Source organism: Trachypithecus francoisi, unplaced genomic scaffold, assembly GCF_009764315.1.
Source record: "Trachypithecus francoisi isolate TF-2019V2 unplaced genomic scaffold, Tfra_2.0 Lachesis_group12, whole genome shotgun sequence".
Classification (NCBI taxonomy): domain Eukaryota; kingdom Metazoa; phylum Chordata; class Mammalia; order Primates; family Cercopithecidae; genus Trachypithecus; species Trachypithecus francoisi.
The window spans coordinates 47,782,868-47,796,603 of record NW_022681457.1 but is presented as its reverse complement, the minus strand read 5'-3'; the positions used below and the strand labels follow the sequence as shown (position 1 = coordinate 47,796,603).

Sequence of the window (13,736 nt, the reverse complement as noted above, 5' to 3'; positions counted from 1 at the left end):
ACAGATGGTAGGGAAGGCGGGTGGAAAATAAGTTTAGTCTTCAGTCATCATCTGTTCACACTAGTGTCCCCTGAAATGCACATCATCCCTTTTGGCCCACAGTTGCTATCATCTCACCATGTTGGCATCTACCTTGGCCCTCCTGCCAGAAGTACTTTGACCTATGCTGGCATGTGCAGCTATTTGCTCATCTCAGGTCCAAGACCTCCTCAGGCCTCTCAGGGCCATCTTCTGTTCTTGGCCACATATAAATAACCTTCTCTGCTCCCCATACCATACAGGGTACTTGGAGGACTCAGAAAAACATTCTTAATCCCACTGTCCTCGACATCTCAGGCAGAGACTTTTACTCTATATACTTTATGTAGACTTCTCAATGAGGACATTGGTCTCCCTAGGTATCATCTTTGTGCCCAGATCCCCAAACTTGTCTGGGAGCATTAGTATTTCTATCCACCCTAAGAAAGACTCAAGGTCAGGCCAGGCACAGTGGCTTGTGCCTGTAATTCCAGCACTTTGGGAGGCCTAGGCAGGCAGAGCACCTGAGGTTAGGAGTTCGAGACCAGCCTAGCCAACAAGGTGAAACTCCATCTCTACTAAAAATACAAAGATTAGCTGGGTGTGGTGGTGCATGCCTGTGATCCCAGCTACTTGGGAGGCTGAGGCAGGAGAATCACTTGAACCTAGGAGGTGGAGGTTGCCGTAAGCTGAGATCAAGCCACTGTACTCCAGCCTGGGTGTCTCAAAAAAAAAAAGAGAGAGAGAAAAAGACTAAGGGCAAGATGAGGGGCAAGGGGCTCTCTTCAGAGATTGCTGTCGGTATCTAACAGTCCTGCTTCTCTTTTGCTTCTTCTTTTCCCTTTCCCTGACTTGAGGATCCTTATCCCCTTTCATGGGAAAAACTCTCTGTCACATTATTATTATTATTATTTTAAATATGTTCTTTATAGCATAAATTTTATGATTTGAGTCCTTTATAACAAACGTTGGTTTTTAACTCAAAGGTAGACTTTTAATATTTAAGAGTCAGGCTTTTGTGTTTAAGAAACATGATTTTGAAACTGAAAATATATTTTTTTCAAACTGTTACCCCCACCATGAGTTTCGTTGGACTATTTTGAAATTCAAAAGCCAAGGAAAAGTCTATTTTGAAAAATCGAAAGTATAGAACAGATATATCTCGTTGCATAAAAAGAAATACTGTAAAGGAAAAAACACACTGATTAACATAATTGCATATTATGGTTCATGTGCTATTTAATAAGTATTATTCAAGAAGACTGAAATCACAACTTTTTTCCACTATTTAAAATAGTCTTTGTTTATTTTGCTTTTTTATTGGGTTAGGAAAAACATATTTTACTTATAGGGATCATATGCGCTAGAAATGTATATACTTTAATTAAACCCAGGTCACCAACTATCCCATTTTCTGGTTTTCTCATCTTTAGAAACATTTTGCATTAGTGACTTCTCAGACAAGTACAATAGTTTTCAAAGTTGGAAGTACAATCCATGATCCTTATATCTCCCCATTATCAAATCCTGCAAAAGTTGGATTTTTATCTCTTAGAGAAGATGCTCTTTTTCTCTGGGAAAACATACTATTTCTTCATAAAATCTTTAAGCTCATTGTCAAAAAAAAGTAACGTTTTGAAGTTGTTTCTCTGTTGTTGTTGTTAAACTGAATCTTTAGCACAATTTGTCTTCAAAATTGAATGATTTAACATCCCATTTTAGTGGGATTATCCTGTTTGTGAGAACTGATGATGATTTCTGAGAAATGTGTCTGGTAATGACAACATGATTCTTTTTCTTGTTTGTGAACCAAGTCACTCTTTTCCACATTTTCTTCTTTAAATACTTTTAGAATGTCATCAGAACAATGGCATGATTTGTAAGAGCAATGTTCCTAACTATCCTGGCAGACCCATTACTGCTGAATCAATTATGATTTAAAACATCTCACACATGGAAAAACAAACAGTTCCGTGGGAAATAAATATCTTTTCCTTGAATCACAAGTATGCTCTTCTCTGTTCTTCCAGAGAAGCACATTTTAGGCTATCAGTTCATGTTCCTCTTACCACATTGTAAGTGCCTTGCAAGGAGGAACTTTGCCTTTGCCTTCCAAGCACATGACAGAGTCCCTGATACATGATACTCAGTAAATGTTTACTGATAACATTTACTGATACTAAATGTTTAAGTAAATAGGTAGCATTTTCAAAAGGAGATCAAGGCCCTTCCTGAAAGTAGGGATATTTATTAAATAATCTATTCAGGTCCCTTTTAGAAGTACAATTTAAATTCTTAAATCATATAATTTAGAGCTACAAGGAAATTACTAGATGATCTTGTCAAAGTTTCTCCTTTTCAGATGAAGAAGCTGACTCCCAGGAAAATTAAATGGCAACCTCAGTGATATACGACTAGTTCGTGCTAGTTCTTGCTGCAGCATCCACGTGTCAGTGTTCTTTTCTATGGCTTCAGTTTCAGTAAGTTTATTACAGTCAATTGACAACTGTGCTTTCCATTTTTAGGGTCATAAGGGGAAAAAAGGAGCTCCTGGTCCTTCTGGGAAAGCTGGGATTCCTGTAAGTAACAGGCCTCTTTCATCTTTCTTGCTTTTCTAAATAGAACTGGCAACTTTAGCAAGCAGAAAAGTTTGGGGCCAATTATGTCATCATGTTGGATAAATCAGATTGTCTTAAAAAAATTTAAACCCATGCTGGAACACAGAGGGAACAAATATGACCATTAACTCAAACCCAAGCTTGCTGTTTCAATATAAGTCCCTTCAGTTGAAGGATGCTATTTTCCTGTGTTATGAAGTCCTCCTGGTGGACTCATGCTTCTGACGGTGAACCACTGAAAAACAGAGAACTTAAAATCATAATGAAATGAATGGTGACAAAGACCAGAGATCTTCAAGCATAATTAAAATGGCATGAGCTAGATTTTAATTAGAGGACTCAGCCTCTCATTCTCTAGACAAATAAAAAGTCTTAGAAAAAAAATAATCTTTTCATCACAGACAAAGATTAACTTTTACCTTACCATCAGTTTCCTCTCCTGGCCAGGCAGGTAAGTGTTGACTGGCTCTTCAGCAAAGACTTCTACTGGTGTGCCCTAGCCAAGGATTAGATGCCTGCTTTGGGTGACCTGTATTGGCTTGAAAAAAAAAAAATAGAGAAAATGAATGTAAATTATAAGCACATTCAGATCAGAGATCCTTGAATATGAAATTCAGTTGCCCAAGGGTAGAAACAAAATGTTCAGACCTTGCTTCAGTCATGCAATTATCTGATTCAAAGTGGCAACTAATTAGCCATAATTTATTTCTCGGGAAAATAACACAATATAAGGTTTGGCAGATGGGAAATGATAGCCTCTGTCCTAAGATGACAGGTGCATATAGCTGATCTTTTCTCCACAATTATATAAAATATTGGTTGACACAATAAGAAACATCAGAGAATTACACTAAGGCCCAAAAAGTTACACAGTAAATTGCTGATTAGCTTGGCATTTTTGTTTGGGGAACGTTTAAAGGCTTTTAAACTTTTAAAGTTATCTGTTGAATCCAAATATTAAATCATTAAGGAATCCAGGAAACAGGAAAATTTGTCCTAGAACAGAATATTAAAATGTAAACTTCTCTAACTCAATAAATAAAAAAGTATTTGTCATCTTAACATCTTTTCAGCATCTCTACAATCCAAATAATTTTTAATTATCAAGGGACTTCAAGGCCTACCTGGACCAAAAGGCATACAAGGATACCATGGAGCAGATGGCATTTCGGGAAACCCTGGAAAAGTTGGGCCACCAGGAAAACAGGGACTTCCTGTGAGTAGTATGGGTATCTCTTTGCTCATTATTTCTTATGCATGTCTCTCCTTGCTAGACTATAGATATTTTGGCTATCTCTTTTAGCTTTGGCATTGGCTCAGATTAAGCCAATTCATTTCTCTAATAGCTATTATGCAGTTGTATTTAGGATTTCCAGGAACTGTCAGCAGGTACATTCTCTTCAGTATTTTATATCTAATAACTCATAGTATTAATAAGTCATGCCATTTCAAAAATATAAAAGCTGTTAAAGAAGAACTACAAAGAAGTAAAAACTTAAGGACTACACAACCTGGCTGTACTTTGAGTTCATCAAATGTTTTAAGCCACCTTTGGAACATTTAGGTCTTGGCAGTAACTCAAGGTAGGTTCTGTGAAAAATCATTTTCCCTTTACTTTTATAGCCTCAGTATTTTACAAGAATTGTGTGAATATTTTATCTGTGTTCATCTAATTCATTCATTGCAATAGGTCCATCAGCTGTCTGTCTTCTGATGTATAATTCTTCATGCTGTATATTAACTACATTTTAACTACCAGAAGAACTTTTGGTAGAATAGCAAACCCATGTCTAGAATGTGTGTCTACCCCTGTGAAGACAATCACAGCTAGCTCAAACTGATCGCCTAAGGAGCATTGCTGTGTTGGGAGTTCAGTGTCAGCCTCTACTTTTAGCAGGTTTGGCAGTCACCAGGGGTGGTAGCCAAATCAGCCTTGGTGAAGAAAAGTCCACATTGTTGGATTTGTGCCAGTGGACTCACTGAGCAACCACCATGATTATTTTGGGAAAAAAGTAATGCAATCATGTAGATTCACTTTTATATTTATGCAGATTTCTATCTTATGTATTTGAATTTAAAATTTAATTTGAAATTTAAAAATCATATTTTTCTCTTTGCTTAGCCATTTTCCCGCTTTCCTTCCCTAATGTCATCCTAATTGAGACATTTTTGCCCCAGGTTGTTTTTACTTTACACATTAGAAGAATTAGAAAAATTAACCACATACTTTTAAGAATACAGTAAAACTTACCCTTTTAAATTTCTGCTATTTGGATATGGTTACCTATTGATTTGTTGTTCTTTTCTTAGGTAATAAGTCAATTCTATTGTTTATTCAAATCTAGTATGGTGCTATGCCTAAACTTAAATACAAATTAATTTTCTTTTTCACTACAGTGAGTTATCTCATTTGTTTAAAAAAATGAAATGACAACCAGTAAAATTATTTCACTAATAAATATCTAGTCAGATTCTCTGAAAATATGAATACTGCTAAGAAGTCTTAACATGGTTTCTATTTGTTTTGGAAGAAACAGGTTATGGCCTAGAAAACTTGGTCAGGTTGAAGTTTTTAATTAAAATAAGTATTGTATAGACTTTTGCTAGTAGTATCAGTCTGGTTAAAAGAGATTCATTTGAAATCCCAGTCTTATAGGGAGCTCATGCACTGGGCCTCCGTCTTCATGCTAATCTCCATACTAACCATGTGATAGTCTTATAACGAGACTGTGAAATGTTAAAACTACAACAGTAAAACCCTTTGAATTGGTTTGAGAGTCTGTATTTTTGTGGATTAAGTTTTACTGGGAAATATTATAGTGAATCTTGTCCTATTACTTTGAATAAGATTTTTGAGAATTCAAACAAGGAAAACCGCATGTGAAAATATGTCATATTTGTTGCTGCTATACACAAGTATAATCATGGAGGTGGGGTGGATGGGCCCAGTAGTTCATAAGGCTAAATAGTGAGTTGTTAAAGTACTTGTAATAGCAAATAAATTTATTTGATAATAAATTGGTAGTAATTAACTTATTAATTAATAGGACCAGGAAGTCATTTGTTCTCAGGCTAAAATACGACTAATCCAGATATTAGTTCCCTATGTGGATAATAGAAATCAGTATCCTACATATGGGTTTAAGAAAAATTTCAGATGTTCAGCTTATGAGATACTCATCAGGACATTAGTGATACATCAAAGTCATTAATTACTTTTTACTCGGGTCATTTAATGGTTCATTATGACAAACAACTTCTTTCTAGCAACATGTAATACCTAGAGATCCCTCAGGAAGGACAGAAAATTTCATGGAATGAAAACATTGATATGGATTATAAAATTACGGATGATTTTCTCTTGAGATCAGATATTATGGAAATCTGAATTGCTGCTTATACATTTTGTCTGTGCTTTCTGGACCTGCTAGGGCCCAGTTTCAATATATGACTTTTTATTTAGGAAAATTGCAATGTGGCACTGATTATCTGTTGCTTGTTTCTAGCAAGAAAATAGATGTTTTCTAACAACTCTACATTTTTCTTCAATATTGAGGTAATATTTAAAAGACTGTAATTTCATGGCTAAGAGAAAGCCAATACAAAAATACTGAGTTAACACAAATAAAATGTTGATTCCATTCAATACCACTCTAAACCTTATTCCTAGAATCTGTCATGCTAGTTTTATTGGCTGTGTCGGCAAAGGCTCATGCCTGTAATCGAAACACTGGCTTTATCTAGAATACACAAGAATGACGGGGTCTTAAGGCCAGATGATGAAACTATTTGCATTCTAGAACCCAATTAGGACTTTGAGATACCACCAAGTCTGACTGGTTTTAAAGAAAAATCTTCTCTGGCTAACCAAAGCAGAAAACAAATTATAAGATAGAGACTGGGTTGCTGACAGAATCAGCTAAAAAGCTTGAAATCCAGGGTCAGAAAACAGTCTGAAATTAAGGATTTCTTGCAACAGAACACCCCAAGCAAGGAGTAGTCTAGTTAGGATGCCACCAATGACATTGGCACCAGTCAACTTTGCCACCACTGGACTCTCAGTGCCAATGCTACTGTGTTATGAATAATTTCTAAACTGTCATGCATCTTCATGCCACTTTTTCAAGATTCAAAGACCTGAATGAGATTGTCTAGTAATTTGACCTAAGTCACCTGCCAGAGTCCTGGATGCCAAAGGAGGCAAAAAAAAAGTCTTTCAACTTTGCCTTCTTTTGTTTTGTTTTTTTATTTTTTTAAGGTTTTCCACACTCTCTCTCTTTGTCTTTCACCTTAGGTACAGAGTTGTTGGGATAATCATATTAATGAATTTATGGCATATTATCATCCTTCAGTTTTTTCGTGGACCTACTCTTAGGCTGACTTCTTTTCATCCCCGCTCTCATTCTCCTCTCCCTAAAATAGCCCACTATTTTATAATTTTTGAAGTATATTTTTATCTTTATGTGTTCTTCCAAAAATATACTACTGGTTTTTATGCATATCTTTAATTATGGAAATGATATTAGGCCATTCTGCATCTTTTTTTTCACTTAGCACTGGGATTTAAAGATACATTCATATTGCTATAGGTATATCAGCTCTCTCTCTCTTCTGATGTATAATTCGTGCTGTGTATCAACTGCATTTCAACTGCAAGAAGAACTTTTGGTAGGATAGCAAATCTATGTCTAGAATATGTGTCTACCCCTGTGAGAACAATTGCAGCTATTATAGCTCCAACTCATCTCCCAGGGAGCATTGCCCTGTTGGGAGCTCAGTGTTGGCCTCTACTTTGGCCGTCACCAAGGGTGGTAGCCAGATCAACCTTGGTGAAGAAAAGTCCACATTGTTGGATTTGTGCCAGTGGGCCCATTGAGCAACCACCATGATTAGTATGGAAAAATGTTGACTGATATCCAGTAAAGATCTATCTTGTTTACCTGACTATTGAGAACCTACTCTATAGAGGACGCTCTCTGTTAAGTATCTACATGGAGTATAATTAACTCTATATTGATTCCATTTTGAAAAGTTCATCTAAATTTATCTTCCTCGGACCTTCTTATCATTAGCCTTTCAACCCCATTATTTCCAAGTGCCTGACCAGCTAGCCAAACTCTTAGCCAGTGCTCTCTGAATTCGTGTAGATGAATATCTCAAGCCATCTCTCCTTCTAACTGTAGTATTGCTTCAAGTTCTACCTACTGGAAAGAGTTCACCTTACTAACATCTTTCAAGCTCTAATGCAGCCTGAAGCTGTACACTTCTGGCTGATGTTGACAATCAATGCAGATCTATCCAAAAATCAGGCCTGAGGTTTTTCCTCCTTCATTAACTGGTAAAGGAAATTCTCTAGGAAAGTTGAAGGAGCAATGTCAAAGCAATGGAAACAGGTGTCATGGAAATCTGAATTGCCTGCTTACACATTTTTCTGTGCTTTCTAGACCTGCTAGGGCCCAGTTTCAATACATGCAATTTTGATTTAAGAGTAGTATGCTAGGGTATACATTCAATTTCACGGTTCAGTGGATTCAATTATTACCCAGTTCATAATGGGAAAAACAGAGAACAAAGAGCATAGCCATTTGACATTCCAGGTTCAGTCATTCAGTTTCAATCAGAGCAAGCTCATAGCTGTATTCCAAAGGGTAAATTGCATTTGACAGAGAGGGCATGGCCTGTCTCCAAAATCTTATGGATATAAGCAGGGTTTCTCTTATGGAAGATTACCAAAGGGCCCATATGGCATCTACCAGCTACAGAGCCTTCTGATATAATTAGAGTTTCTCAGTCATGAGGTCCAAATATTAATAGCATTGTAACTTACATCCTGAATCTGCTGCAGAGTCTTTTCTGACTTCAGGGTTCACTCAAAACTGGCAACCTGGAAAAATACTTGAATAGACATTTCTCCAAAGAAGATTTACAAATGACCAGTAATCCCATGGAAAGATGTATAACATCACTACCATTAGGGAAATGCAAATCAAAAACAAAATGAGATATCACATCACACGTTAGGATGCTATTATAAAACAAACATAAACAAGCAAAAACAGAAAATAACAAGTGTTGGCAAGATGGTGGAGAAATTAGAACACAAGCACATTGCTGTTGGGAATGTAAAATGACACAATACTGTAAAAACCAGTATGGTAGTTCCTCAGAAAATTATACATTGAATTACCATATAACCCAGCAAGTCCACTTCTGGGTATATATGCAAAAGAACTGAAAGCAGGAATGTAAAAGATTTTTTTAAATAAATTTTATTGTATAAATTTAAGATGTACAGTAAGAAGTTATGGGATACATATAGATAGTAAAAAGATTACTAGAGTGAAGCAAATTAACATATTCATCATTGAAAGTATTTTTACACCAATGTTCATAACAGCATTATGCATAATAGTAGAAACAACCCAAATGTCTATCAGTGATTGAAGGAATAAACAAAATGTGACGTACAATGGAATATTTTTCAGCCTTAAAAAGGAATGAAAGTCTGACACACTATAACATGGATGAGACTTGAAGGACATTATACTAAATGAAACAAACCAGACACAATAGGATGAATATTGTGATCTCATTTATATGAAAGACCTGTGATGCTGGCAAACCCCAAAACTGTGGCTCGGCCAGGGAGTGTTTTTTTCTTCCGGGAAGACAGGAAATAATTCAGGAGGGAGCTGACAGAGTAAAGTGAAGGCAAAGAGTATTAGGTTGTTCTTGCACTGCTATAAAGAAACACCTGGGACTGGGTGATTTATAAAGGACAGAGGTTTAATTGGCTTATAGTTCTTCAGACTTTACAAGAAGCATGGTGCTGGAATCTATTCAGCTTTTAAGGAGGCTAGAAGGTGAAGTGGGGACAGACACATCCCATGGCGAAAGCAGTAACAAGCAAGAGAGAGAAAGAGTGAGAGTGGAGGGAGTGTTGCCATGTACTTTTAAATAACTACATCTTGTGAGAACTCACTATCATAAAGACAGCACGAAGCCATGAGGATTCACCCCATGATCCAAACAACTCCCCAAGCCCCCACCTCCTGCACTGGGGATTACAATTCAAGGATTTGGGCAGGGCCAAATAACCAAACTATATCAGAAAGCAAGTTTATCAGCGCAACAGAGTATAGGAAAATGGCTGCTCCATAGATAGAGCAAGGCCACCCCATAGGCAGAGTAGCCCTAATAGATTGCTGGCTAGCTGTATTTATAGCTACTACTTAATTTTATGCTAAATAAGGGGCAGGTTATTTGTGAATTTTCTAGAAAAGGGATGGGGCACTCCCAGAACCAAGGAAGGGTCTCCCTCCCCTCTTAAACCATATAGGGTAACTTCCAAGCATTGCCATGACATTTTTAAACAGTCATGGTGCTAGTGGGAGTGTCTTTTAGCATCCTTATATGTTGTACTTAGTGTATAATGAGCACTGACAGCAACTAGAGGTCACTTTTTTCACTATTTTGGTTTTAGCTGTATTTGGTTAGTTTCTTTACTGCACCCTATTTTAACCAGATCCTGTTTTGATCAGCAGGGTCATAGCCAGTGCTTGGAAAACAAGTGCTGCTGACCTCCTACGTCACTTAGAATAATCAAATTCAGAGAGACAGAAAGAAGAATGGGGTTGCCAGGGTTTGGTAGAAGGGGGTAATGGAGAGTTATTGTTCAATGGGTACAGAGTTTCAGTTAAAGAAGATAAAAGTTCTGTAGATAAATGGTAGTGACAGTTGTACAATAATGTAAATGTACTAATGCCACTGAAATGCATACTTAAAAATGGTTAAAATGATTTTATTTATGTGTGTGTGTGTATATATATATATTATATATATATGTATATAGCCATCTCCACAATCAAAAAATGAAACAGCAACCTTACAGGTTACTAAGAAAATGGATTGGAGCAGAACACCCACATCTGATATAGTTGACTCCAAAGTCCACAGAGGCTCACCAGAACTGTACCCCTTTTATTGTGATGGTCAGTCAGTGCAAAATACAACAATTTATCCCTACTTTGGCAGAGGTATCCTGATGTGCCCCCAAACCATTATTCCTGGAACTTCACCCATGAAACTGCCTTTTCAAAATTATGACAGTCAGAGAAATCTGACATAACTGACTCCATCTTGCTTCTGACCTCCAAGCTGTCCTTGATCATTTCTGGGCAAAGACCAAGCTAACTTTGGGAATAATTTAGTTTATATTTAACTTGAAAGCAAGAATGACAATAGTCCCACCTTAAAATTAACCCCTTCCTTGCTCAGGGAATGAAAACTGCCTTGTAAGACTAATTAAAGCCCACAAGAATAGGATTATGGGAGAGACCTGAACTCTACTAAGATGTAGGTTTAGTTTTCCTAATTCCTTGCTGCTGAGGAGTCATGTGGCCAGAGATTACAAGATAGGTGTAGTTTCTATAATCCTTACTACTCAGGAATTTTATGGCCAGATGTCACAAGATTTGTGACTTCCCCAATTGCTTCTATAGATAATATCACTATTGTAGAACATAATATTGAATTTTTTGAGATATCTTTCTGACTGACTCCACCAGACTCGTAAATCATGCATGACTCAACTGATCCTGTGGCCCCATCCAGAGGGAGACTCAGAACACAAAGACAGTTTTCCACGCCCCTGTGATTTCATCCCCAACCAATCAGCAGCACTCATTCCCTAGCTGCCTGCCCACCAAATTGTCTGTAAAAACCCTAGCCTTTAAGCCTTCAGGGAGACTGATTTGAATGATAACTCCAGTTCTCCCATGTGGGCCAGCCTTGCATCAATTAAACTCTACTGCAATGCTGCAGTCTCAGTGAATTTATTTTTGTCTGTGCAAGAGGCAGGAAGAACCCATCGGGTGATTACACGCATTTATCAAGCCCCTGAACTTTTAAATTCTATCCTCTGCTACACCTTTAGGGTGCTTGTTCATTTCTACTCTCCAAGTCCAGTTTAATGGATCTGAATGATATTTTTTGAGATATCCAGACTATAAAGGTATCTGCTCAGTCTGTTTTATGATAGAGAAGCAAATTGAGTTGGCGTAGCACTGAGGTAAGACAGGGAAGGGATACTGCTTTTCCTGCCACATGAAGGCAAGAAAACTGCTTCTGATTATCTTTACTGATAAGAATGTGAATAGGAAATATTTTTGCTAGGTCAGTAGCTGCTGTTGCCAGTGGCTATATGGTTTAGTAAAGATACCATATCAGAACCTGCAGCTGTAATTGGCATCATCCCCCAACCCATTAACTTTGTGATACACTACCAGTTTCTTCAGGTTTATCTGTTGTTTACTCTAGCCAAACACATAAGTAAAATGGATATGGAATATAGTAGGAATCACTACCCCTGTATCTTTCAGGCCTTTATGGCAATAATATGTAAAATTTTCCACAGGGATGGGAGTAATATGTACAGTTTTTCACAAGGATGTGTTATTACATTAGATTTATTATTGGTGAGGAGGGGACAGGAAGGGATAGTTGTAGGAACATTCATTTGTGTCTTCCCATCTTACCATAGTAGTAGCCTTTATAGTTAGGAAGTTTAACTATGCTCTGAGATTGCAGGGGAGAAAAAAAAACTGAGCTCACAGTCTTTACTGGGCCCACTTGGAAAAGGAATTGGATCAAAACTCCATTTATCACTTGGCCCTCGTAAGCTTCCACTCTGACCACAGTGTTTATTTCCAGGGATTATCATCAGATTATAGCTCGTATGTTAACAGCTCTAGAAAGACTTGGAATTTGTCTTTTCCCAGTGTTCACTCACCTAGTAAATGACCATAGGTCTCTCTCAAGAATACTTAGGGGAGGAGTCGTAGTATACATCACTGACCACATTGCAGTGTTATTTTCTCGAAGAGAACCTACCTCCTTCTCAATCAAGGGATTCTGATCTAGGAACTGGCTTGAGTCTGAGAACTGAGTGAGAATACATGAATCCCAGGCACAAGGGCTTAAGTAAGATTCATATCTATAAGACCTACAATTTTTCCACCTGTGTGTTAATATATTCTAGTATGCTATGATATATTCAATTCCTATGGCTCCTGTGTTCAATTAACCATCACCACAGATCTGTGCAAGTCAAAACAGTCTGATTCCACTCCATCCTTGTAACTTATTGTGATAATTGCTCCTACCTTTTCTCTGATAGCAAAGCACTATGACCTGGATTATACCACTCAGGGATTCCAGTGTTCCCATTTATATCAGAGAACCTAATTCCAATGATATTTCTTAACTCTGTGGTAAAGAATGTTCTTTGAGCCCTTCCAGGGGCTGTGGTTAGAGGGTAGCTGATTCAATTGCAATAATAGAGTCATCTCCACATTTTCATCTTCCTGGGCCTTTGAACCCCTTTCTATTATGAGGGAAGTTGTAGCATTTCAGCCTCATTGAGTATAGGCCACAATTGAGTCCAGTCTTCAAATTGCCAGTCTACTGGACTATTAATGGTGTTCCCAGGCACTTGAGTAGGGACTGTCTCCACAAGCCAGGAAGGTTGAGTGGGATTAGAGGTTCAGAATTCTTAGTCTTGCCCGTGTCTGTTCGAATGTCCCCATTTCTTATCCTGGGGTTCTTCTCTTTCTCCACCAGTGCTCTTATCTTAGCATAGAATCTGGCTAGTTGAAGATGTATTAATATGCAAATTCTGCAAGTCTTACAGTGGGTTGGGTCCTCAGTCATATCTGCCTTGTCACTACAGGGGACTTCATTCCCGTTCATACCCCTTTGGTAAGGCACTGGCCAACAGCTAGAGTAAAGGAGCCTGCTGGGTCATAGAGCAGGGTGGAGATTGGATCTCAAAAGGCAAACAGATAAAATCCAGTCAACTTGTTTAAAAGTTCTCATTTATGCATGAGTCAATATCAGCAGTCCATTCCAATATTAGCACACCACATTTGGTGAACAAATCAGCCTGTTTTTGTATGGCCCATGAGCTAAAAATGGTTTTTACATTTTTTTGGTGGTAGAAAATAGAAATAAGAAAAATGTTTTGTGAAAAACATGAAATTTGAATTTTGGTATTCATAAATTATTGGAACACAGCCACAGTAATTTATTTACATATGGCTG

At 37.5% G+C, this 13,736-nt stretch overlaps 1 protein-coding gene across 1 annotated transcript in view; it reads left to right on the top strand.

Annotated features, from left to right (window-relative positions):
* Positions 1 to 13,736, top strand: part of COL24A1 (collagen type XXIV alpha 1 chain) — a 388,650-nt gene that overhangs the window by 304,975 nt on the left and 69,939 nt on the right. Inside the window, exons 46-47 of the mRNA XM_033225467.1 lie at positions 2,544 to 2,597; positions 3,745 to 3,852. Of these exons, the coding sequence (XP_033081358.1) occupies positions 2,544 to 2,597; positions 3,745 to 3,852 (162 nt within the window). The remainder of the gene's footprint in view (positions 1 to 2,543; positions 2,598 to 3,744; positions 3,853 to 13,736) is intronic.